Here is a 25708-nt window from a genome sequence, read left to right on the forward strand (position 1 = left end):
CGCCCCGTACCCCCCGTCACCCCCGGTTCCTCGCTGCCCCCCGCCCCCCGCCCCGCTGGGGGGGCACCGCTTGTCTCCCCTCAGCCGCCCCACGGTGCCACCCTGCCGTCATCGTGCGGGGCACAGCGGCACCACTGTCACCCTCCCGCAGGGGATGGCGTGCAGTGCAGGCTCCTGGAGCCCACCCGGGGGCCCAGCATGAGGGGCAGGGTCGCCGTGTCCCGCGCAGGGTGCTGGGCGGCGGGACCTTGAAGCGGCCCGGCTGGGTTAATCGTTTACAGGCTGTTTGCCTCTGTCGGCTGCACTTGTAAACGTTAAATCTGGGTATTGGCTCCCCAGGGACCTGCCGGCACCCTGCAAATGCAGATCAATTTTCCCCGGGAGCTGGGGGTACCCAGAGTTGTCCCCCGGGATGGAGAGCAGGGCTCTGCCATGGTGTATGTGCCTGGCTTGCGGGGAATGTGGCAGGGAGGATGCTTGAAGCAGGGAGAGTGTGGCCACGAGGACCAGAGAGCTCCCACGGGACCATCCTGGGGGGCTGGCTCTGCCTCGGTGCTGCAGTGGCCCCCGGGCTGTCCCCGGGGGATGCTCAGCTGCGTTGGTGCTGGTGGGTGTGAGGCCAGGCTGGACGCACTTGCAAATGTTTACTTTGCAGGGCCAGGTAGAGCAAGTCCTGGAAAGTAAAGTTGTTTGGGAGGGGGCGGGTGAAGTGCTGAAGGGCAGTATAAAGTCCAGGGTTTTGTTGGAGCCCGAGGCTGCTGCAGTCCCCAAGAGCTTTGCTTCTCCTGGTGCTGAGGTGAGAGGCTGGAGGGCACAGCACCACTGGGGAGGGGGGCAGGGGGAGGGCACGTGTCCCCCACCTGGGCAGCACCACGGGGACTCACAGAGGGGCTCGGCCATGGGCCAGGGAGGGCAGAGCTGGTGGTGCTGGCCCCCATGGGGGTAGCTGGGCGAGGGGCAGAGTGTGGGCCTTGGTTGCCCTCCCAGCTGGCAGGGTTTACTGGATATGCTGCTGCACACCTTGGCAACAAACTCCAAGGGACATGGCACCATCTCTGCAGGAACGGGGCACGGTGTGGTGGTGTGGCTGGGATACCAGCCCTGAGGGCACAGGGTGGGGTGTGAGCACAGGGACTGTTGCCCCCACCAGCACATCCAAGCAGTAGAACAGGGTCAGTGGGCCCATCCTGGGAGAGAAGCACAGCTCCCACAGTGCTCAGCACCGAGGGCAGCCCCAACCAGCACACAGCAGGCTCTTTCTCATGTCCCCAACAGGACAGGGCACACGCAGGGCAGCTCCTATGCCCTCACAGCTGTTGCTGTCAGCACCAACCCCCTGGCAGCAGAACCTTGAGGGCATGGCAGGACTCACACCAGCAGCACCCAGCCCCACAGGTGCCCACGGGGTGCTCAGTGCCAAACCCCTGCTCCAGCCGCAGTTCCCTGTGCTGTCCATGCAGGATGGGCACGTGGCTGGGCTCTGCCATGCATCCCGGGGAAGGGAAGGGACCTCCAGGGTGGCCAGTCCAGCACAGCGATGTCTGTGGGGTGGGTCCCGCCGGGCAGAGCCGTGGGCACCCCACGCGGGGGGGGCTGTGGCCGTGGTCGGGGTGTGGTGGGGAGGTGGGAGTGGGTGCGGGGCCGAGCAGCGGGAATGCAGCACACAGGCACTTTGTTGGGCCAGGGTGGGCGGAAGTCAGGGCGTTAGGTCTGAATGCTAAAGTGTGTTGTTCAGGGGCCGATAAAGGCCCCATTGTATGTAAATAGTTTATAAAGCAGCATATGACTTCCAGTGCAGGGCAGTGGCAGAGAGAGACGAGGGCAGGCGGAGCAGAGCTCTCCTGCGGGAGGCATGAGACCTTAGAGGGGCCACTGGGGGCAGCTTGCAAGGACCCTTTCTCACCGGCAGGTACGCGTCACCACAACTCTCCACACCGGGGTGGGGGTGGCTGGAGGGTAGGTTCCAGCCCCACAGCCTCATGTCGGGGTGGGAAGCAGCTCCCGGGGCTGCTCAGTGCCAGTGGGAGGCTCTGGTGGGGCCGGGGGTCTGTGCTTGGAGTTGGGGGTCACTTCATGCTCCCCAGGCAGGGTGGTTTGGGAGGGTGGCAATGCGTGGCTGCACAGGGGTACCCCCCAGCTTAGGGTTCCCTGGTCCTGCTCCCGCAGGGAATGGAGCGACAAGAGAAGGGATGTGCTGGTGCAGAGGAGCCCGTGGAGCTCCTTGGGTCCATTCCTAGCTGAAGAATGCAGCACTGGATGTGGACTGGGGGTCTCTGTAGAGGTGTGGGGGCTTCACCCCCATCCTTTGCGGCAGCTGTTAGGTTAGGATCCCTGTGCCAGTGTGGGGTGGCAGGGCAGGAGCAGCTGGGCCAGCCAGTCTCCTGCCTGCTCTGGCCAAAATGCTGCCTTGAGCCCTGTGAGCAGCAGGAGCCACTCTGCCCTCCTGCTGTCTGGCCCTCCTGCTGTCCACCTGCCAGGGCTGTGACAGCCAGTTGATCCCAGGGCTGCTGCCACCAGGGCCAGCACACGGTGGCTCTCAGCCAGGGGCCCTTCCTGCTCCTAACACCGTCTCTGCCGCTCTCTCCTGCAGACGTGAGAAACGATGAACTGGGCCGGGCTCTACACGGTCCTGAGCGGGGTGAACCGCCACTCCACCGCCATCGGCCGCATCTGGCTCTCCGTCATCTTCATCTTCCGGATAATGGTGCTGGTGGTGGCAGCTGAGAGTGTCTGGGGGGATGAGAAAGCCGCCTTCACCTGCAACACCCAGCAGCCTGGCTGCAACAGCGTCTGCTACGACCACTTCTTCCCCATCTCCCACATCCGTCTGTGGGCCCTGCAGCTCATCCTCGTCACCACGCCGGCCCTTCTCGTAGCCATGCACGTGGCCTACCAGCAGCACCAGGAGAAGAAGCTGCTGATGCTGACGGGGCACGGGGATGCCAAGCACATGGAAGAGGTGAAGAAGCACAAGATGCGCATCTCGGGTTCGCTGTGGTGGACGTACGTCTGCAGCGTGGTCTTCAGGCTGCTCTTCGAGGCCGTGTTCATGTACATCTTCTACATGCTCTACCCGGGCTACCAGATGATGCGGCTGGTCAAGTGCGAGGCTTATCCCTGCCCCAACACTGTTGACTGCTTCATCTCCCGGCCCACTGAGAAGACCATCTTCACCGTCTTCATGCTGGTCACCTCCAGCATCTGCATCGTCCTCAACATGGCAGAGCTGGTCTACCTGGTGGTGCGGGCCTGTGCCCGCCGGGGCCGGCACAACTCCAACCCTTCGTCGGGGAAGAGCTCCTTCTATGGGCACAAGCATTCCTCCGAGTACAAGCAGAACGAGATCAACCAGCTGCTGACAGAGCAGGACGGTTCCCTCAAGGACATGCTGCGCCGCAACTCTGGGCTGCAGGAGAAGGGTGACCGCTGCTCTGCGTGCTAGGGCCAGCACTGTGGGGGACCCTGCCCCACAGTTGTCCCACGGCCTTGTTGCTGTCCCTGTCCAAGGATAGCATTCCTTAGGCGCCTCTCAGGCTCTCCTAGATGGCCAGGAGAGCATCTTGGGCCATTAAATCTCCATTCTCAGGTGCTGCCTCCCTCCTTTCTGCTCTGGCCGGGGCATGCCGGGAGCTGGGGTGCCAGTGTGGGGTGCCCGCTCCTGCACCCAAGCCCTGGTTGGTGGCACCAGGGGCTGTGGAGGCTGCAGTGCCTGGGCTGAGCTGGGGCTGTGGTGGCCTGGCAGATAGCTTGCAGGACCAGTGACCCCTGGCTGGCATTGATCACTGTCCAAGGGCTTGCACTCCCCCAGCACCAGCCCCTGCAGCCCCGAATATATTTAGAAAAGTGCCCAGACCAAAAATAGAGGGAAAAGGTTTCCCCAGTGGCTGCTCCATGTGCCAGTCACAATGAAAGCCAATGGGGCACGCAGCTGCCTCGTGCCCCAATAACCCCACGCCCGCCGTTGGGTGAGCGGACAGAGGGAGCCAGGCAGACCTGGCAGACCCACTGAGGAGCTGGGGAGCAGCTGGGAAGGGGCCTCACAGCATCCTGCATCCCAGGAGCCGACAGCGTGGGAGCACTGGGCTCTGCCCCACGGACCCACTTACGGTGAGGAGTCCCAGGGGTCACCACCGCAGGCGTTCCCCATGGTGCTCCCAGATTTCTGCTGGAGGCCTTTGCTCCTCTTGCCCTCCTTGTGACGGGTTAGGGGGTCCCTTGGGATGGGGACACTGTAGGGACAGCCGTGGGTTGGGTCTGTGCACTCCTGCCCATCCGGGGGACGGTGAGGGTGTGGTGGGTTGTGGGGCGGCTGTGTCTGGAGGGTGGCTGTCTTGCAGGGCAGTGTGTGCCATGGGGGACTGGAGCCTGCTGGGGCGGCTGCTGGAGAACGCCCAGGAGCACTCCACAGTGGTGGGGAAGGTCTGGCTCACCGTCCTCTTCGTCTTCCGCATCCTGGTGCTGGGGGCAGCCGCTGAGCGGGTCTGGGGTGACGAGCTGTCTGGCTTCTCCTGCGACACGCAGCAGCCCGGCTGCCAGAACGCCTGCTATGACAGCACCTTCCCCATCTCCCACCTCCGCTTCTGGGTCCTGCAGATCATCTTTGTCTCCACCCCCAGCCTTGTGTATCTGGGCCACATCCTGCACCTGGTGCATCTGGAGGAGAAGGCACAGCAGCGAGCAGCAGTGCGGGCCGGCAGCGGGGCCAGGCGGCCGCGCCTCAGGCAGCCCCAGCTCCCTGCGGGGGACGCGCGGGGACAGGTCTGCATGCGGGGGGCCATCCTGAGGACGTACATCTGCAACGTTGTCTTCAAGGCTCTCTTGGAAGTGGCCTTCATTGTGGGCCAGTACGCCCTGTATGGGTTCCAGCTGAAGCCCCTCTACACCTGCAGCCGCTGGCCCTGCCCCAACACTGTCAACTGCTACATCTCCCGGCCCACGGAGAAGACCATCTTCATCCTCTTCATGCTGGGGGTGGCCTGCGTGTCCCTGCTGCTCAACCTGGTGGAGATCTACTACCTGGGTCTCACCAAGTGCCGGCAGGGGCCAGGCCCCAAGTCCCGCATCATAACCACTCCTAGTGGCACTTTGGGGCCCCGCAGCGCCCATGTCACCCTGCCCAGGGTGGGCAGCCCTCTGGTTGCTGGCAGATCCCCCCACGGCCTGGCACCCCTGAAGAAGGCGGGAGCGTGGCTAGGGGTGGCTGGTGGGTCCCACGGGGAGATGCGAGCGGCAGACCTGGCAGTGTGAACGGGGCCCGCTGGGATGGTCAGGGATGGGGGATGCACCGGTGGCCACAGCGGGGGTTCAGCCTCCAGGCCCTGCCAGGCCCGTGGCATGGATCCCATGGCCAGCACAGGAGTTGGGCATGGCTCTGGGCATACGGCTCAGCTGCTCCCAGCACTCCTGGGAGCAGCAGGGCTGAGAGCAAAGCTGGGAGGGGGGAGCAAATAAACACTCACTGCACCTCCCTTGACTCCTGCTCTGCCCACATGGCACTGCTCTCTGACTGCTCCATCCTACAGGCACACTGCGTGCCCAGGGCACAGCCACCACGGGGTTGGGTGGGGTTGGGCTGCAGCCCTGTGGGCAGGTGACAGGTCAGGTGAAGCAGGGCAGGGACAGGCAGGGCATGCCAGGCTGGCACCAGTGGGCACTGGGTCAGGGGCCATCCCAGCACGCCCAAGCAGGCAAGGCACGAAGTGCAGGCAGTGCAGGCAGGGATGGACAGGAGTGCAGTGCACAGCAGCAAAGGGACACTGGCCCTGCTCTCCTGCAACGCTCACCCTGCCCAGGGTGGGAAACTAGGGGCTGCCAAAAGTTTTCCACATCTTTATTTGAAATGAATGGTTTCCAGAGACACAGGGTTAGTTCCTACCGCCCTGGCATCACTACAACAAGACTGGTGAGCGGCTCACTCTCCACATGGACACAGAGAACAGATGGCCCTGGGCCAGGGCCCAGAACAATATATACAGGCTCAACAGGAGACCCATGTACAGCTCAAGAAGACTGACCAGAACACGAGGAGGGGCAGGAGGCAGCAGGGAGTGGCACAGCTGGAGCCAGACTCGCCCTGGGCAGGGCGGTGGCAGCCTGCTGCTTTGGAAGGGAGGGGGACACCAGGCAGGGCTCCCTGTTTCTACCAGCAGCTGCCCAAGCCCCTGGCTGGAGCAGAGGTTCCCACTGATGGCACCTTGCAGGGGAGAGGGGGCTTACATCAGGACAGGGGACAGTGGGGAAAGAGGGGTGGCACTGGCCCAGACCCATCTCCATCAGTTTTCAGACATCTCAGTAAAAACTGACCAAATTGAGAGAGACATCCCAGCTGCACATGAGGGAGGTGTCCTGTGGCAAGGCCAGATCTCTGCCCTCATGTTCCAGTGCCAGCTTCCTCCACTCTCTGAAGCCAACCCAAACCTCTCCCACATCTGGGAAAAAACCCTGTCCCTGACCCAACAGCTCTCAGGTAGCCTGTGATCCATCCCCACTGGCTTGAAACCACAATCCTAGCCCAGCAGCAGAGCTACTGTTCCTGCCATACCACCTGCAGCCTCATGAGGGAATGATGAAGGAAGAGGGAAGTAAAAGCTTTGGGGGCCACTGGTCTGATGGTGCACTGCCGACTTGTGCGACTCCTGCCCTGGGGCAGGGGAAGGGGGGAGTGGCAGGGCTGGGGGTAGGAGGGGACAAGGGTGAGGGGAGGTGCCCCAGGGACTCTGCCACCCCTGTGCCATGGGAAGTGGCCCTGGGAAAGATGGCTCACCCAGCAGCCAAAAGGAGGCGGCAGAGCTGAGCATGGGGGCCACGTATGTAAGGGAGGCCTGTAACGAGCAGGATGGGATGTCCAAGTCTGGTAATGATGAAGGGACAGCACTGCTGCAGCACCATCCCCTCCCGTGCTGCACGGCCCCTGCCCTGCAGCGGGAGGCAGGAAGATGGGGTGTCCAGGGCTGGAGCGCGGCCAGCCCAGCAGCACCTCGCTCTTAGTCCATGTCATCCTCCAGGCTGCTGAGCCGACTGTGCTCCTCATAGATCTCCCTGACGGCCAGGATGCGGTTCAGCATGCTCTCCATCATGCTCCGGTCCATGGGGATCACCGAGTACCACAGCGGGGACTCGGCGATGCACGACCGCTCGGGCTGCAGGTAGAACACATCGTTGCGGTTCCGCAGACTCTCGGGGCTGCAAACAGAGAGCGGGGTCAGACCTGGGGGGTCTCACCTTCAGGGGCTCAGCCAGCCTGGCCTGCTGTCATGGTTAACAAAGGGGGATCAAGGCTTGTCACAGCCCCTCATCACCTAGCAGGTTCAGGACACAAACTGAGTCTGCAGCTCCTTGCTCGGGACCAAAACCCCTAACCACCCAAGCACCTGGACTCATATGGCACACTCCTGCCAGTCTGGAGAGAGGCAAGAAGTGGAAGAGGCCAGAGAGAAGCATTCTCTCAGCCATGGTCTACACATGCAGCACAGCCCTTGTGCTTCAGGCTCATGTACAAATGTTAGAGGACAGCAGCAGTCACTCCACATGGTCCCACTAAAACTGAGTGGTGGCCCCAAAATGGCACATGCCCATTCTCCAGAGAAAGCCTCACCACTTGGAGAGATAGAACTCATAGAACTTGACTGGGCATCGGAGGGGGTTCATCCTGTTCTCCCGCTGCTCCAACATCGGTACCTCCTCCTCACGCTTCCGCTTTCCAGAGCCACCATCTGCAGGGGGGGAAGAGAGCTGGATCGTGGCTGCATCCCAACAGGGGAAGCAGGGGGAGGGACAGAGACGTTCCCTCAGACCCTACCTCGGCTTTTCTTCTGCTTGGCAGGAGCGTAGTAGCGGATGCTCACCACCTTCGTCACGCCACGGGCAGTGGTGCACTTGCGGGACTGGCGCACCACGTTGGTGAAGGAGAGCTGCATGTGCTCCTCTGCTGTCTGCAGCCCAAAGAACTTAGTGTTGAAGAACATGAGGGTGTTGAGCAGCACGAAGGGTGAGTAAACACCCAGCTGTTTGCACTCCCAGAGGTGCTCCTCCTCCACACGGGAGAAAACAGTGTCTGCAACACACAGAGGGAGAACCAGGTCACGTCAACAGCGGCCTTGTGGCAATTCCTTCACCCTGCCCAGAAAATCTCACTGTGAAAGGCTGACACTTGACAACACCTTTTTTTTCCATAAGGTACTTCTCCAGAGCCACCAGCAGAACTAGATGCTGGCTCTGCCACAAGCCACCCCAGATCACAGCCAAACCACAGACAAGAACTCAAATTAATCCTAATTGCTCATCGCTATAGATGGCCACAAAGTGATCTCCAGGTCAGTGCTCCACCACACTCAGTGAGAGATGAAGGAAAAGCAGCAGGCAGGAAAGACACAGTCAGCTCCTGCCTAAACACACAGGTCTGGAGCCAAATACCTCTGCCTGGGACAGCCAATATGCAGAGATGAGGCTGGATCTTCGACTGACAAGACACAGCAGGGAAGGCAGCTCAGATCACAGCATCATGAAAAGCCTCTGCAGAGCTCTAAGTTAAGTCCATTCACAAAGCAGCAGCAGAGTAACCTTGGCCAAGGCTCAGCACAGTGTGCAGGGCTTTCCCATGTGCTGGGAACATGAAGACATGCCAGTGTGCCCCCTGGGCTGGGCATCCTCTTTGCCAAAGGGTGGAGACATCACTGTGAAGTGCTGCAAGGATTCAAACTGTCCCAGGAAAGAAAGCCCATGTGCTCTGCTCCCAGCTGCCCTGACTGTGGGCTACAGAAGCTGCTGAGGCGTAAACCACACTGGTCCTGCTGTCAGTTTGGGTCAGCCTGACCCCAAGACACAGCAGGACCGTGCTGCCTATGCCAAGAAAGAGGGTTGAGGCTGGGGGAGCACAATCAGACCAGAGGATCCCAGGCTATGAGCACAAACTGGGTATGTGTGGTGACTGAAAGTACTCAGAAGGCACGTACTATTTGGTAAGACTGTGGGTTGCCAGCCACTCAGGGACTTGTTCAGCTCCTGCACGAAGGTCAGGTAGTAAAGGTCTGTAAATATATTCACCATACGATTGTTCTCGAGCAGGTACTAGAAAGGACAGAACACACAGTCAAGAGAAACACAGCAGCACCTGGAATGCAAACCCTCCCCAGAGAGCCCAGGGCACACATGCAGAGCACCCCTCCTTGTGCCACCAGAGCTGCAGGGCAGACACTTCTGAGAGCTGCAAGGAAAACCTTGGGGCATGACAAAACAGACTTGGCAGTGAAGAAGGGAATGAGTCTGGGGAGATCTCCCAGCCCTCCTCAAGGATGTGCAAGAAGGGTGTAAGGCTGGGGAATAGTTGCCACCCTACACTCTAGGCTTGGAAACAAAGGCCAAACCAGGTGGGCTGCTGTCCTGGGGTGAGGCAATGAAGGTGAGTCCAGTGAGCCTCTCTGGGTCCCCAGAAAGCAGAATGAAGGGTAAAAGCTGCCCTTACCAGTTCTGACCCCCAAGTCTGGCTGTGGAGAACTGGAGGGCAGCAAGGCCTCCCTCACCTGCTGGATGCCAAGGCAGAGGTAATAGATGCTGTCAGGTTCATAGCGCTCCCCGTTGGGCCGTGTTATCTCCTTCACAAACTGGGCCAGGCCGTAGTTGAGCTCAGCTGCTGAGCAGGCTAAGATGTCCTCCTTGATCCTCATGGGCTTGGCTGCGGAGACAAGCACAGCAGCCTCAGACAACAGCCTGCAAGGTCAGGAGCACCTCAACACCCTGAGATCCAGCTTCTGGGAGGTCTCTGCCACTCCACTGCATCCACACAAGGCACTTACGGCCAAAGCGCAGCTCCTCTCCCTTGCTGCTCTCTCCCCCTGCGTACTTGGCTTGCACCCAGGACTTCCAGGCATTGACACCATATGAGTAGTTCAGGACCGTACAGCTGGGCTGGCTGCTCATTGAGTCCCGGGAACAGCTTTCAGAGAGCACCAGGCGCTTCTGCCCCTGCAGAGAGGTGTACTGTGAGACTGGGCACCTACCTGGGACAGCTGCAAGAGTTCTGGCCCCCTCAGACCTGCTGACTGCAGTGTGTGACCAAAGCCTCTGGCACATTTCACCTCCTGCATCCCAGATGGCAGCTCCAAGCTCCAAGAGCTTTAAGCGGGCAGTACCCACAGAGAGCTCACCTTTCGGACAGCTCGAGGCAGATCTTGCTCTGTGGACACTTCCTCTGGTCCCACCAGCCCACAGTCAAAGAGGAAGTCCACACTGGGGTTGATGTCTAGAGGGTCTGAAAGGAAAGACAGGCAGAAGGGCTCAGCTGAGACTTCTCATCCTGTCCCCTGCACTGGCAAGTGTTTCACAGCAAGATGAAGAGAGAACACTTCACACCTTTCCACCACTGCCTGGCATGAACTTGAAGTCACAGCACAACAAAAGAAATACAGTTCTGGCAGACGATGCTAAGCTCTCTCAGAATAACCAAGCCCCACATTTTCCCCTCTGACAGTTTATTGTTTGCTTGTTTTTTAAACCTGAGGAACAGTCCTCATGCCCTTGTACCAGGCCAGTACTGTGGAGAGCCTGGCACAGGCACCTCAGTTCTATCCTTTGCTGCTACCACCCTGCTCAGCACTGCTGTGCTCCTGCAAGTCCCTGTCTCCTCTTCCACCTGTGGTGGTCTCCTCTCCCCTGCTGCAAGCAGTTATCTGCAAGGCTCAGCCCCAGGCCCCAGGCCTGGTCAGTCAGAGGGCACAGGGAGGTGAATTCACACAACTCTTAGAGCTGCTGGAAACAGTTAGCTGAGGGCAGTGGGAGGACCCTGCTGCAGCACAAGCAGCCCTGCACACCTGCTTGCCCCAGCTCTTACTCTTAGGGAAGTCAGCCTCCAGGTCCTGGCCCGGCTCATCGAGGACATTTGCCATCTTGACAGCCATAGCCAACACATCGTCCCGTGCTGGTCCGAACAGGTCACAGTCCTCCAGGAGACCCTCTGCACTCTGGTTACTCACCAGGTCTGCAAGGCAAAAGCAGTTCATAAACTCAACTTCCCTGACAGAGTTTTGTCTGTATTCCCAGTGACAGCTGGGAAATGAAGTTGGGCTCCCTGTGTGCAGCACAGTCCTGTGCTCAGAGCAGCCCCACAACACCTGCACTGCCCAGCTTTCTCTGGACAGCAAGACACTGGATGTTTGTCATCTCCCCAGCCACAACCCTCATCACTGGGGTTTGAGGAATTCGGTCCCCAAGTAAAAAAAGACCTGTGAGGTCAGCACTGCTAGTTTTCTAGCTAGTAAACTGCTTTAGGGAAGAGCCTGAACAGCCACCTGAATAAACTAATAGTGCCACAAGACTGGCACCCCCAAAAGTGGCAGACAGTGCTCCCTGCTGCAGCTCTTCCCTTTTGGTAACTCCTCAGCAGAAGTTGAGGAATTGTTATTCCCTGCTTCCTTTTCTTAGAGGCTTTGGAGAGCTGCAATGCAGGCAGGTGTTTTAGCTCCAAGAGCCAGCAAAGCCCCCTTGATCCCAGCTGTTGGGCCTGACCAGGCCATGGCAGAACCTACCACACAGGTCCGAGGAGGCCTTGTCTAGTTCCTCAGCCTCTGCAATCATCTCAGCCATGGCCAGGATGTCAGCTTCCAGGGGGTTGGAGGGGATCTTCACCTTCAGTTCCTCAATGGTCTCCACAATCTTCTCTGTGCTCTCCAGGGTGGTGGGCAGGAACATTGGCACAGGCACCTGTAGACAGCAGCACACCAAGCAGAAAACTGACACTCAGCAGATTGACACAAAAGCAGAGGCAGGAGAAGAGGATGAACAGAGAAGCAGGGAGGCTACAGCAAGGCAGGATCAAGATAGTAGGAGAACAGGAGCAGGTGAAGTGCGTTGCTTACCGGGACAGGCATGGAGAAAGGCACAGGTACTTTCTGGCAGTACATATGCATAGGCACAGGCACGAAGATCGGGACGGGGATTGGCAACACAACCACCTGGGGCTTCCAGTCAGCCTCTGACAAGAGTAAAAGTACATCAGTGAGCTCGATCCCAGAATTTCCTCCACCCAGCCCTGCACTGACATGCTCCCAGCCATCCAGCACTGCAGCCCTTCCAGCCACCAGCTTCTATGACTTGTGCACAGAGCTGGAGCAGCAGCAAGTCAAGCCTGGCAGCATGAGAGGCTTGCCTTAGCCAAAGTGCAAGTCCTGCTCTTATGTAACCCTGCCAAGAGGTCCAGTTGCCTTGCACATGCTGGAGACCACATACACATGCCCAACAGGAGCTACAGACTGGAACATGCTCAGCGGACGGCCCTTGGACAAGCTGACAATCTCCAGAGCAACTGGAGTTGTCCCACAAGAGGTGGGATCATGCTACAGTGCTCTTTGCATCTCTCCTTTTGCTGCTGATGGAAATGGGCTCCCTACCTCCAGCCCTGCCACATGTGCCCAGGGACTCCTCAGCACGGTGCCAAACACACTTTGTGCAGCATTTCAAGCTGGATTCACAGTCTGGAGCAGGGATGTGCCCCTTGCCTTTCCAAAACGCCCCTGTAATCCTGCAGTTATGTCTCGTTTTCCTACCTGTCTGACATCCTTTGGACTTCATTTCTAACTTGCAGGAAATGCCCCTGTTTTGCATCAGTGGTTTACACATGGCAGCTTTGTTTTTCCGAGGGGTGGCTGGAACCACGGGTGGGGCAGGAGGCGGCGCAGCTGAAGACGTTTGGGCTGAGGAGGCCTTTGCTGACAGCTGAGGAAACGCAGAAAGCAGGAGGTTGATGTTCACCTAAGGCAGCACAACCTCTTCCCTACTACAGCTACAGCTGGAGTGACTCCCAAAGCACCTCCTGGGGCCTGGCAGCCCCCAACACACATGTGGATGCTCCCAGGGTCAGGCCTGGACGAAGGACTGCCAAGCTGCTCCTGGCAGGCAGCAAACCTGCGTGGTGTCCCTGCTGTGCCAGGAGTCTGGCACTGTTGGCTCCTGTCCCACGGGGCAGAGGGGAACAGTGGACAGTGACTACACCCAGGCACAGAAAAGCACCATGCAGAGAGGAGCCAGTGCCACAGTGTCAGGTTATTCTGGAGTTCATCATCGACTCCTGGGGAACGGTTATTCTTCCCCCTTGCAAGAGTTATGCTGATACTGCCCTCCCCAGGAGCTCTTATCAGCTCCCACTATCCAGATATCTTAAAATTCATTGATTGCAGAAGAACAAAATCTCCCTGAGCAATGGCAGAACTGTGCTCTCTTTGTGCTATCTTGCAAACTCCGACCTCCAATGGGCCTTACCATGTTAGTCTCTGTCTTCTGTGGGGAAGGGACAGCTGGTTTTGGATCTGAAGTCTGACCTGTAAGAGAAAGCAACAACTCTTGAGTTCAAGAGCTCCTGGGCCAACGTGTCCCACTGCTGGGACTGGAGGTACCAGCAGCCAGAGAGCAGGGACAGGCTCCCCAGAAACTGCTCCTGGCCACTCCAGGAACAGTTAATGTTTCCACAATCTCTAGCCCTAGCAGCTCAGAAGACACTACAACTCCAAAATCAAGTTATTCCCATGTCATTTTGTGCTCCCTTGCAGTCCACCCCAATCCCATCACAGCAGGTCAGGAGAAATCCCAGCCCCTTGTTGAGAGAGGAATCCAGGGCTCTATTCCCAGCTCTGCCTATTGGCTTGCTGTACCGAGCCATGGCCCCTCCCTGTGCCTCCATATCCCTGCTACAAATATCTTGGCAAAGTGCTTCGAGATCCCTAGGAAGAAGGTGGCAGAGCTAGCAGTAGCATTATGAGATATCCCAGAAAGCAGAGAGACAGCTTTGCCCCAGCCCTAGGGATGCAGTCCATTCCCCTAAAGAAAGAAGGGATCACCTACAGGTAAGAGGCGCACGTGGCAGACAGTCTCAGGTGGTGACAGTGTCACCCTCTCTTGGATGATAATTCCAGCTCACTTGCTCTGCAGAGAACCTGCACCCATCTCAAAGGCCTATGAGCTAACAGAGCACCTTCATGCCAGCCTCCAGTGAGCCCTGGTTACCCATGTGGCTGCAAAAACATCTGCCTTCTACAGCACTGACTAACCGTGGGCCATGCATGGAGGAGACACCTGCAAGGAAGGCAGCAGGTCTCAGCACCCAAAGGCAGTGGCGGGTCCATTTGCACCTCCTACACACACACAGGCTCTTCAGGAAAAGACCCAGATTCCTAGAGGTCCAACACACAGCTCCTGTGCAACTGGAGGCCTGGAAGGCTCCACTTGCTGGCCATCACAGCAGGAAACAGGCAAGTTGCAGCTGGAGGAAGCTCCCTAATCTGCAGCTGAGCATTCAGCCATAGGTTCTGCAGCAATCTCAGGGTCCAAGAACTCACCCTGACAGCCCAAAGTGGATGGGCAGCAGGTCCAGGTAGGAAACATCAGTGGCTTGACGGAGAAAAAACAAGTTTTGGCGCATGAGCAGAACTTCTGCTGCAGCAGAATCAAAAGCAAACACGATTGCCCCACAGGCCAGCGATTTAGGACTCAGAAAACAAGATTCTCCTGCCACAAAGCTCCATGTGTCCAGGCTTCCAGGAAAGCTGTGCCTCATTCTTTATTCTCATCCCAACACCAACAAAGAGCTGTCAAGGCATTGCCTGCCCCAACAGTGACTTCTGACCCTCTGCCCTCTCCAGTTGGACAGCCCTGCACAGAGCCAGTTCCCCTTGGAAGTGTTTGGGCACAGTTTTGTAGCAGAAGCTCCTCAATCCTGCATTACATGGACCGTTCCCAGCAAAAGAATAGCTGCTTATACAATCAGCAACAAGCAGCCACAAGATCACTAAGCTGGTAGCAGCCACTGGGTCACAGGAATTACGGGTTCCAGGCAACCACTGGCTGCAACAGAATAACCAAGTAGTCAGCAGCTCTGCCCAAGATGGGCCTGAAATCCAGGCAGTCCCTTGTGAGCTGGCAATGCAGCTGTCAGGTCCACAGGAGACCCCGACTGGACCAGGCAAAGCTGTTCCTCACCACGAGCTGCCAAGCTGCTCCTCCTCAAATCCCCTGCACAGCCCAGTGGGCTGGAAAGCTCCCTGTGTAAGCAGGTCCTTGGCTCCAGCACCATTCCTTTGCAAACTCAGCAGCTGGCCACAGTCCTGGGGCAAGAGTGTCCATGGCTATCCCACATCTGGGAGTGCCAGAACACACAGAGGGCTCAGTGCCACCAGCAGCATTCACCAAGCACAGCAGCTGCTGGGGCAGCCTGGAGCTTGTGCTCAGCTGAGCACTCCCTGCTGATGAAGGGCTTTGCCTTGGCTCCCTCAGAGTCCTCCCAGGGGGCACAGAGAGGCAGCTGTGGCACAGTGAAGGGTGATGCCCCACATACCACGCAGCAAAGTTCTTGAAGGTCTCCAGAGATGTGAAAGAGGAGGCCTGAGACTCCCATTGTTGGTGGTGGAGAAGGTACTTCTGAGTCTTGTGGTCCATGGCTCCAAGTAGCAACGTGAAACACGGTTCCCTCTGCAGGCAGAGTTTGCCCACTGTGCCTGTGTTGCAAAAGCAGTGCTACTGGTCCCTCACAAGTGACATGCCTTGAAAGCAGAGGACAAATCCAGCAGGATGGCTAGGGCTGTGGAATCACTTGGTGAGCTACAGGAACCAGCAAGTTTAACATCTCTTCTTCTCCTAGGCAGAGGAACACTGTGAACCATCAAGCAGACTTTCCATGGGCATCCCTGTTCCTTATCCAGGTCACTCGTGTCCTGCCACTTGAGCTGTCACCTCACACAGGTTTTTATGGAATGTGGCTCTTGGAAGGCAGGTTGGGACTCCCCTAATTAGGAGAACCTGCTGCTTCTGGAGGAGCAGCTCTGCTTTGCTCTCTAAGCAGCAGTGATATCTGGAGCTTCCCCCATCTTACAATCAGCCCACAGGAGAGAAATCAGAAGAGTCTGGAGGTGGAGGATGAGGTCTCTCATGTGAAGGTCCTTGTCTTGGTTTCCCCTCCTTGGCACACCCTAGCCAGGGTTTTACACCTCACGAAATCCCAGGGAAGGCAGCAAAGCCCTGAACCTGCAGTGCAGGGATGTGTTGGAGTTTGATGCACTGAAGCAAGTCCCACCATAAACTGCGGGCATCTTAACTAAATCCCACAGATTACCAAGGACATCGTGGGCTACGCCAGACCAAGCAGAATGAGATTATGCAAAAGTCCGAGGGCCAAGTGATGTCTTGTCACTCACTACGAGCACCCTCCATCCCGAGGGATCCCAAAGCACTTTGCAATCTTCCATAAGCAACTGGCTCAAGTTAATGACAGGAAATGGGGCAACAGGCAGCGAAAATCTCCTCTCCAGCTGGAACTCCATGGATGCAGAATGGGGTTATGTGGGACACAGGGTTGGCAACTCCCCAAAGCTGCAGCGAGCTTTGGGTAAGTGGTAGGACTCCAATCTAACATCACAAGACAAGAGTGCCTCCAGCAGCTCAGCGCTCCCTCAAGACCGTTCTAGGTTCAGCTCTGGCTGAGGAGAGCCCACCTACAGCATCACCAGCACCACTTCCTGCAGCACCCTTCTTTGTCCTTGAATGCTTCCCATCCAAGCACTGACCTGGCCCAATCCAGATTAGCTTATGAGATCTGAGAAGGTCACAGCTCGGAGGTGGTGTGGGGCTGCAGGTGGATTGTCATGCCAAACCACGCTGTCCCCTAACCCTGTAAATCGAGCTCTCCGCTGGCAACTTGAGGATGTTAAATCCCTGAGTATCCTCGCTAAGAGTGTGAGCTACAGGCAGCACGCTGGCACCGGCTCCTCCCGTCTGGGCCCTGTGTGTCATAGAACCATAGATGTTAGAGATGGAGAAGCCCATTAGGTCCCACTCCGTCCTTTCCCCCCCAAGGGCCAGTGCAGGATTGTTCCCTAGCGTCTCCTCCAGTCCCAGGCAGGAAGCTTCCACCCCCTGCTGTTCAGTCTTCCCTGTGTCTCTCAGACTGAGCTATGCAGGTCCCCTCCCTCCCTCCTACTCACTGTTCAGCAGGCTCTCGGGCCCCTTCTGCGTGTCCAGGTTGGGCTGGTTCTGTTGGTTGTAAAATCGCAGCAGACACTGCTGGTTGCAGAAGTGTTTGATTTGCCCCCGCCAGTGGATGGTTTCCAGCAGCTTCCCCTGACGCTTGCAGGCATGGCACCGAGCTGCCTAAAGCCCGCATCAGCAGGAGAGAAACAACGAGTAACTAACCACACCCCCTCCGAGTGCAACACAACTCTCCAGTGAAAGGTGCACACAGCAAGGTGCTGTGAGCTTCCCCACAGCAGTGCCCTGCCAGTGCCAGCCAGGGACTCCAGCGGTGCGAACTTCTCACAGCAGCACTAGCCGCGGATCCAGCACTGTGAGCTTCCTCAGGGCAGTGCTCTGTCTGGCAGGATCAGCTGGGGACTCCAGCTACGTGAGCTTCCCCGTAGCAGTGTCCCGTCATTGCCAGGCAGGACTCCAGCAGTGCCAGGTTCTCCGCAGCAGTGCCAGCCAGACTCCAGCAGTGCGAACTTCCTCAGTGCAATGCCCACTTATCTGGGTGCCGTGCCCACCACAGCACTTAGCACAAGCTGCCAGTGCCAATACTGACCTTGAAGTACCAGAGCAAGTATTTGCTTTTGCAGTCTTCACTACAGAAGTCCCAGGTGCTGCCCTCCAGCTGCTCGGTGACCGCCCGCTGGCAGGTCTGAGAACAGTAGGTGCAGGTGATGCAGCACAGGCCCAGGTTCTTGGTGAAATCCTGTTTGTAAAGAAGCACACACCCTGCGGAGAAACAATAGGAGTGAAACCTTCCCAGGATGAACTGGGGGCCTCCCTGACCCAAACATGACCAAAATCCAGGTCTGCGGAGACAACAGAGCACACGCAACACACTGTAGGGAACAATCCAGCACTGGCCCCTGGGGCTGGGATAAGATGGGACCTCATGGGGACTTGCCATCTCTCACCTCCATGCTTCTAGGAAGAGTCTGACTCCAACCTCCTGTGTGCAGGAACCCAGCAGGCAGGGCAAGGCCAGGTCAGGCCAGCCCAGACGCAAGAGCGTAGAAGTGCATGATGACAGGAGGAGCGGAGCTGCCACCTGCTGTCTCCCCAGCCCCCAGAGAGAGAAAAGCTGTGAGAAGGCCCTCCCCAAGGACACAATGAACGGTAAAGATCTAGCCCTAGGGCCTGGCTGGACAGCAAGCCATCCCCACAACAGTCCTCCCTTCACTGCATGGCAAGGCTCTTGCCCCAGGGCCTGGCTAAGACAAGCTCCCCTCTGTTCCTCTCCATGCTCTCTTCTCCTCCCCCAGCATGGGCTGGCATGGAGGTTCTGCCTTTCCCATGCCTTCCCCAAGTACCTTCGCTGCAGAAGTTCTTCTCCACTCCAGAGAAACGGATCTTCTCGTGCAGCAGCTTCTCCTGCTTGCAGTGCTCACACTGGGACACCACCCCACGCAGCCGCTTGAAGTCCTCGCAGCAGTCCTTGCAGCAGAACTGATACACCTTGTCCTGCCAAAGAGACCGCTGCCAGGTCAGCCAGGCTGGCAGGAGGTTCCCACACTTCTCAAGGGAGCAGGAGAAAGACTACAGGGCTGAGTCAACTCCCCAGCTCTGCTGGCACAGGGTTTGGCAGAAGTGGTCTCCTCCTGCCCTTCTGACATCCCACTGAACTCCAGGAGCGCAGCACTCGGCACAGTCTCCAGGCACATCTCTGCAGCCAAGGCTCTCAGAGAGCTGGCACAGGAGGAGCTCTGCTTTGAGCAGAGAGAGGGAGGAGCCCTGCAGCTCTCACCAGTGTTGGCCTCCAACTCAATATTCCCCCCCAGGGAAAGTCCTCACCTGCCAGTCTAGGATCTCTGGCTTCCCGCTGAAAAGATTGTGGCAGTAGTGGCAGTTGAGGTGGATCCCACCTTCTGGACTGGTGCGCTGCAGGAGAGGAGACAGAGTATGGAGGGAGAGCCACGTGGAGGGCAGTGGACACCTGCTTCTCACTGCCACCACTGCCTGCCTCCTCCACGATCACAGCAGCCCACCCGGCCCCACTCAGACCTGCTGCCACCGCTGGTGACTCAGCCGGTCCACCAGACCATGCCTCAAGCTCCTGGAGAGCAGATTCTTGACAGCAATTTCACTTTGCTTCCAGTGTGCTGGGTCCAGCTCTTCTCAGGAGGGCAAGCTTTCAAACTGCCACCCCACTGGATTTGAAAACATCAAGGGATGGGGGCTCTGCAACCTCTGCTCTAAAAGCTCCTGAAGCATAGGTGCTTGGTTTCTACTTTCAAGGTTTCAGAATTCAAACAGTCCTTTCTCATTCCACCTTCTGCTAGATTAAACAACCATTTAGCATTTGGTGTCTTGTCCATGAGGATCTATTTATTAATAAAGTCATCTTCCTGGTTTTCTTTCTGATAACCTCAGATAAGGCATTCTGCAAGTGCCTCAGTATAAGCATTTTTCAAGCCCAAATGCAATTTTTATGTTTGTTTGTTTGTTTTTTTTCAGGATACTTTCAAGTTTTCTGCAATATTGAAAATAAAGTGGACACTGGAAAATATTTCCTATCTGTCCTATCTGTGCAACATTCTAGGTAGCTCTTTTGCTCCCTAGCCCTCAGACTTTAAACTCCATGTTCTTCTGCTTGTGCTTGCAAGAACCTAATTAATCCTTACCTCTGTGGCTGTAAACTGAGACACTCACACTGAACAGCTTATCTGCTGTAATCCCAAGGTCTTTTCAAAATCCTTACTTTCCCAGGACGTGCATCCCCACACTACTTGAGTAAGGCTGACACAGGATCTTGCACTGAACTGTATTTAAGCACAGATTAGGAGGAGGAACCAGCCTTGTCAATCAATCCAATTGCTTTGCTTTCTGTGACTGCCCTGGCTTCAGCATGGGCTAAGGTCACCAGGTTTTGCTTCATCTGCAACATTTTACTATGTTTACTTTGACTTTATCGCCAAATGACTGATGAAGACGTTGAACTCCGTTGATCAGTATTAAGCCAAGCCTAATACTGATCCCCAAGAAACCATTCTGAAAGATTCAGCTGTTTTAGTTTGACAAGTGTGTTCTGAGACCTGCCAGCAAGACAGTTCCTAATCCAGGTTATGCCTTGGTTCACTCCCATGGTACAATGCTGGCTTTACATGGCAGTAATTCAAGTTAGGTACTTGGTGAAGTCTCAGGTAACTGGAAGAAGGGAAACATTGCAACTATTTTTAGCAGAGCCTGTTGCAATAGCACAAGGGGTAATAGTTTTAAACTAAAAGAGAGTAGATTTAGATTAGCTATAAAGAAGTTTTTCACAACGAGGATGGTGAAACACTGGCACAGGTTGCCCAGAGAGGTGGTAGATGCCCCATCCTTATAAATATTTAAAGGTCAGGTTGGACAGGGCTCTGAGGAACCTGACCTAGTTGAAGATGTACCTGCTTACTGCAGGGGCTGGACTAGATGACATTTAAAGGTCTCTTTCAACAGAAACTGTTCTATAATTCTACTCTTATGAAGTCTACAACTGTAAAAACTCTACTGCTACACTACCCACACTATTTGTGACCTCAGTGAAGGATTACACCAAGGATATATAAAAGAACACCAAAAAAACCCCAATCAAAAAAAACCCAACCAACCAACCAAAAAAAAACCACACTCCCCCCAACCAACTAAAAAAACCCCACAACCAATTAAAAATAAAATATTCCAAAACCCAAATGCTGCAACTGCCAGTAACTGCCTCTTACCTCTAGATTCTCTACGTTTCCTCAGCTGCACTTCACACGTCCTGGCCTAAGTTTCCCAGGTCTTCCTGGCTGTTATTTTGTTCTTTGACAACTGTACAAAACTAATAACCTTCAAGTTGCCCATGAATACCACAGACATTTCACACAAATGCTGAAACTTAACGTCAGAAGATTGAGAACCACCAGTCAAGCCTTCGAGGATTATCAAACACGAGGTACCCAGGCCTGCTGGCTCTAAGTTTTCAGACAATACATTCTAGAAGGCTTACATTTCTTGGTGATACCTGACTCAGAGGGGAGCTCTGCCCCTTTCCACCCAGCTAGCAGGTGTGTGCTGTGCTCTGCTGGCTTACTTGTGCTTTTGCTCATGCTCTCTTAAGGCCACCACATCCCAAACCACTCACACAGCACAGCTCTGCACTGCCTTTCCACTGGGCATAACCTGACAGACAGGAGTGAATTACAGCCTGCCTCATCCCAGTGGAGGAAGGGGATGATGGGGCCAAGACTGAGATATGAGCAATTACAGTCACTGCAACTCTTGTGTTCCCCAGAGACTTTCTTAGGAACCCTCCCTGAGGAGCTCGAGGAAGGTGGAGCCTCTGCTAAGTGGGAAAGGAGCCGTGAGCTCTGTGGCCCAGCCCAGCACGAAGGATATTTCAGTACCTGGAATTTGGTCCAGCAGCTGGGACTGCAGAACTGATAGACAACCCGGTCTGTCTTGTTGTAATAGCAGGGTTCAGATAAACTCTTTCTGCAGAAGCTGCAGGGTCTAGGGGGACCTGAAGAAACAGATAGGAATTGGTGAGGGCAGCAGCAAACGATGTGAGACTGAGACTGTGAGGATGGCATGCCAGCTACTCACTCATCCTCAGCCTGACAAGCTATCAAAAGGCAAGGGACAAGAACACCAGGAAACTAAGAGCACCAGATTCTGCTAGGACAGAAATGTTAAACACAGATGGAGAGCAGAGGGGTTCAAGGGAGTGACCTTGCCCTACAGGACTTTGGACAAAATAGATTGCAATACTTGCACCAGAGACCATACCCATTCCTGGACACCCTGGTACTCCATGTAACAGAAAGGGCAGTGCCAGCACAGTCCAGCACTACACCTGCTCCTGCATTCTCAGGAACAGCAGTGTACACTACCCTCCATATTAAGGTGTCTGCATTCTGCAAGGGTTCCTCGGTATCCACATCTCCTTCCCCTGGTCTCACTGGATTCCTCCCCAGGCAAGCAACACATCTTCTTTTCAGTCCCATCCACAAACAATAAATCATGCTAAGGAGGGAGTCAGAGTGGAGAGGTGACTGATTCCCTCTGTGCAGGTGCTCTTACCGACTAAGCCTGACTGCTTCACTTTGTGGGAGGTAGTGCAGCAAATGGAGCAGAACAGGCCCATCTTGCCACTGCGATCCACGTTGGGCAGCATGTCAAAGTTCTTGCACAGCGTCTTGCACCACATGCAGGGGTAGACCCGAGTGTTCTTCTGCAAGCACAGAGCAAAACAGAGCTGCCAGGGAGACCAGCACAGCCAGCAAGCTCCAACCCTCACATCCCACCCCGCTCCTGGATCCACCACAGGACTGCTCTCCTGCAGTGACCACCTGATGGCAGAACCGGGCTCACAGTCTGCAGGTTCAGGTGGTGGTAGCAAAAAAGGCTGCCTTTGGTACTTCAGCTTCTCATTTTAAGGTAGCCTGGCAGGAATACAGAGCTTGGCAATCCCATGGAGACAGTTAAGTGAAGCCTGCTCAGGTCACAGAGGAACATATCCAACAGATTCATGCTAACTGCATTTACCAGTGTCACTGCACAGTCCAGCTTATTGACTGTCTGATCCAAGCCTGGGCCTCATGCAGAATAAATTCATTCTGTTTGCCTGCTTCAAAATTTCTCCACGGTAATTTTTTAAATGCTTTGTCAGCAATAAAAGACCGAGGGGATTTGAATCACCTGTCATTGCATAGAGTGCCCTGTGCCACACCAAGCAAAGCAGATGTGTGTGTCCACAGAGACCCCCCCACTCCAGGCAGCTGGCTCCACACACCTTCTTGTAACTGTTGAGACACGTGGAGTTGCAAAAGCGTTTCTGCTGGCCTTCATGGAAGAGGTATTCCAGGGGCAAGCCCTTGTTGTAGATATAAAGTCCACAGTTGTCACAGCAGTTTGTCTTCAGCCCCTTGGTGGCCCGGAACTTGGTGAAGCAGGCGTCACTGCAGATGCGGTGAACCACGCTCCCATTGCTGACCTCGTGCTGGATCTGCAGAGACATCACTGCTGTCACTCCCCAAACCACCTCCTTCCAGTGCAGCTGTACCACTGCTGCCACAGCCCTTGGGATAACAGGCTGTTGCACTAAGACTTGGGCAAATGCCACACTGGAAGCTGGTGCGGAACTCAGGGTGGCCCCCCTCGCCAAAAGTCAGTGGAGCAACTGGGAGAGCAGAGTGGCAGGAAGCAGTGAGCTTCAGGGTGGGGAGGAGCAGAAGCCTCCTTCCTTCTGCTAAAATAAGGGCTGGTCTACAGTAACATAAAAAGACCTGGGCATGAGCCCAAGACAGCCCAGTGGCTGAGGCCTCACACCACTGGAAAACCCGGCAAATGCCCTGGTCCCAGGCTGGGCCAAACGCTGCAGGTCCCAAGCACCTCATCCAGGACATGGGAAGGACAAGGGATTTATTTACCTCTCCAGGTTTGTGGCAAACACTGCAGCGACTGGTGTCCGAGGCATCTGCAGACTGAGGTGCTGGTCTGTGCTGCTGGGCCTCGTAGAGGGAAAGGCAGACAGAGGTGCAGAACTCGTGGAAAGAGCCACCTGAACCAATCTGGGCAACCACAGAGTCCTTGGTGTTCCAGATCTCCCTGGGGATCAGGAGGGGATGTGTTAGTGCAGGGACACTTGAGTCCTGCCACAAAGGGATAGGATGGCCTACTGCAATGCACGGGACTTTCTGGTGTCCCAAAAAGTTGGCAAGAACTGTCTCACAGCAGCTTCTGTCCTGGCCCAGAGGAGTGGTGTCTGAAGATGGAGCATGCAGGAGGTTGTTTTGAGAGGAGGCTGGAATATGGGGCCTTGAGTCTGGGGACAGGCAGGGAATGGCAACAACGTGCAGTGGGTGTAGGGAGCATGGGAGATGCAGTGTGTGAAGGAAGACACAGGGCAGCAGCTGGCAGGGGGCAGGAGTGATGTGGGTGAATGAGGGCCATAGGAAGGGGACTGGCAGGCAGAGCTGTGGAGCAGGTGAAGGGGGTCACGAGCACAGGAGCACTGAGGAAAGGGGAATGAACACACACTTTTTGCAGAAGGTGCATATCTTCTTGCCAGGTGGTTTTTTTGAGAAGGTGGTGAGGCAGGAGCTGGAGCAGAAGAGCTGAGGAAGCCCTTTGCGCTGGTAGGCGGTTTGGCCCTTCTGCAGGGGGGTCCTGCAGTTGGCACAGGTCATCTTGGTGAAGGTGGAGCGGGCGGCTCGCTGGGCCATCTGGGTGCGCAGGGACATGCGGGTCGAGCGCCGCGTGCGGAAAGGAACGAAATCCTCGTCGTTGGGATCATCCACCATTGCATCAGAGTCCTCGTCAGACACCGGAACTGCAAAGCAGCAGAGGAAGAGGCACAGAAATCCCTCATTATGGACTGAGAAACTCTGCCATGAGACACATGCTGGGACTTTCTGGGTCATCTTTCTGGAGCCCCTCTATGTACTTTGTACCTGTCTGGGTGGAGTGATAAAGGGACCCTTCAAAGAAATTCTGTTGGAACTGGAGATGAATCAAGAGGTCTTTAAGCAAACTGGGCTTAAGAACAATTCCTCTTTAGGAAGTCATGATATGCTAAGGTTGAGCAGAAGCCTAAAGTGTGAACCTATAAAGCAGAAAACCCTCCAAGAGCCAGCAGACCTTAAAGGCAACAGCACAGGCAGGCAATAAAAGAGCAACACACAAATGCCAGGGAATGGTGGGAAGCTCCAGAGTTCCCACTGTACTCACACCATGAACCACCTGCCCCCAGTGGATCTGGGCCCTTCTCTCAGGCTGAAAACAGGAGTTGACCAACCCTAGTTACTTACTGCTCTCTGAGGAGTTCACAGTTTCAGGCCTGGCAGTTTCTGATCTTCTGGGTCGTTCGCTTCTTTTCTGCTCCTAGAAGACATTCAGAAAATATTTAGGCTAACTATTTGCTAGGACAACCATGGATAAATATCCCAGATCATGGTGGAGTTCCAACCTCTGGGATTTGCTTTCCCAACAGCTAGGCTGAAAATGGATAAAACTCCATGGATACCTGACCAGAGCTGGCAAGACAGAGGAGAGGGGGAAGTAGGCTCATGAGAATGACACTTCAGCTGTGGGTAGCAGGGACATGCTGAAGCCACATTACAGCACAGTGGCAGTGCACAGGGATCACTCCATCACAGGAGACATGCAAACTCCTTCCCAGAGGGGTGATGAGACAGCCAGTGTCCCTCACAGAGTTTGACAACAGCCAGCCATGCTCTGTGCTCCTGTACCATACATATTTGAGTGCATTCTCCTCACCTTCTCAGCTGGCAGCTCGCTCCCCTTCCCAGATAGGCTTTCTCCTGTGAAACAGAAGCACAGAAAAAGCTGTCATCAAGCATCCTGCTTTTCTCCAACAGAAGAGCACAGGTGTTCTCCACCATTTGGGTCAGTCCTGGCTATCAAGTACGATTCTGGTGCTGATCAGACACAGGAAGGCTCCTAACCCCACCACCTGTGGTTGGAGATCCAAACATGCAGCTTGGGAGGAGCCCTTGAGGGGGAGACCTCCCTGCGTGTGGGAGGCAGGCTGGGTGGGCAGTTACCTCCAACTGCTTCTGAACCAAGACTGAGCATCTCCTGGGGATGGTCAGCCTGGGCAGAGGAACTTGGCCTATGGGAAACACCTCCTGAGGACCCTCAAATCTAGACTATCAGTACCATTGACAATTTCCATAGCAGGGGATGACGGGAAAAGCTGGACTGCAGAACAGACTCCAGCCTCAGCAACGTG

The 25708-nt window shown here is 55.9% G+C and overlaps 3 protein-coding genes across 11 annotated transcripts in view; 2 read left to right on the top strand and 1 right to left on the bottom strand.

Moving 5' to 3' along the window:
• The first annotated feature begins 642 nt into the window (after positions 1-642).
• Positions 643-3585, top strand: GJB1 (gap junction protein beta 1). Of its 2 annotated transcripts, XM_050310946.1 has the most exons (3): positions 661-796; positions 1794-1909; positions 2591-3585. In XM_050310946.1, the coding sequence occupies exon 3, from the start codon at positions 2603-2605 to the stop codon at positions 3440-3442; it is 840 nt and encodes a 279-aa protein (XP_050166903.1). In that variant the 5' UTR covers positions 661-796; positions 1794-1909; positions 2591-2602; the 3' UTR covers positions 3443-3585. The 2 variants fall into 2 exon arrangements, with proteins under 2 accessions (XP_050166902.1, XP_050166903.1); XM_050310945.1 differs by lacking the exon at positions 1794-1909 and having other exon boundaries at positions 643-796.
• Positions 3586-4289: 704 nt separating this feature from the next.
• On the top strand, positions 4290-5473 carry LOC126637570 (gap junction alpha-3 protein-like). Its single transcript, XM_050310943.1, has one exon. It carries the CDS (start codon positions 4351-4353, stop codon positions 5245-5247), a length of 897 nt encoding a protein of 298 aa, XP_050166900.1. The 5' UTR covers positions 4290-4350; the 3' UTR covers positions 5248-5473.
• A 342-nt stretch (positions 5474-5815) lies between these two features.
• Positions 5816-25708, bottom strand: part of ZMYM3 (zinc finger MYM-type containing 3) — a 30342-nt gene continuing 10449 nt past the window's right edge. For 7 of the 8 annotated variants that reach the window (XM_050310937.1, XM_050310936.1, XM_050310938.1 and 4 more), the window contains 23 exons: positions 25234-25277; positions 24765-24837; positions 23995-24286; positions 23385-23562; positions 22748-22960; positions 22036-22186; positions 21360-21475; positions 18787-18873; positions 18306-18456; positions 17552-17724; positions 16959-17124; positions 13249-13307; positions 12537-12705; positions 11850-11965; positions 11520-11694; positions 10826-10972; positions 10143-10246; positions 9792-9960; positions 9519-9670; positions 8952-9066; positions 7799-8053; positions 7595-7712; positions 5816-7182 (listed from right to left, as the gene is read on the bottom strand). In XM_050310937.1, coding sequence (XP_050166894.1) covers positions 6984-7182; positions 7595-7712; positions 7799-8053; positions 8952-9066; positions 9519-9670; positions 9792-9960; positions 10143-10246; positions 10826-10972; positions 11520-11694; positions 11850-11965; positions 12537-12705; positions 13249-13307; positions 16959-17124; positions 17552-17724; positions 18306-18456; positions 18787-18873; positions 21360-21475; positions 22036-22186; positions 22748-22960; positions 23385-23562; positions 23995-24286; positions 24765-24837; positions 25234-25277 — 3422 coding nt within the window. In that variant the 3' untranslated portion in view covers positions 5816-6983. The remainder of the gene's footprint in view (positions 7183-7594; positions 7713-7798; positions 8054-8951; positions 9067-9518; positions 9671-9791; positions 9961-10142; positions 10247-10825; positions 10973-11519; positions 11695-11849; positions 11966-12536; positions 12706-13248; positions 13308-16958; positions 17125-17551; positions 17725-18305; positions 18457-18786; positions 18874-21359; positions 21476-22035; positions 22187-22747; positions 22961-23384; positions 23563-23994; positions 24287-24764; positions 24838-25233; positions 25278-25708) is intronic. The other variant, XM_050310939.1, reaches the window with a different exon arrangement.

Source organism: Myiozetetes cayanensis, unplaced genomic scaffold, assembly GCF_022539395.1.
Source record: "Myiozetetes cayanensis isolate MyiCay16 unplaced genomic scaffold, myiCay2020 scf15, whole genome shotgun sequence".
In the NCBI taxonomy this organism is placed as follows: Eukaryota; Metazoa; Chordata; class Aves; order Passeriformes; family Tyrannidae; genus Myiozetetes; species Myiozetetes cayanensis.

Coding starts and splice junctions, on each gene's coding strand:
- GJB1 (XM_050310945.1), top strand. CDS start 2,603: ATGAACTGGGCCGGGCTCTACACGGTCCTGAGCGGGGTGAACCGCCAC.
- LOC126637570 (XM_050310943.1), top strand. CDS start 4,351: ATGGGGGACTGGAGCCTGCTGGGGCGGCTGCTGGAGAACGCCCAGGAG.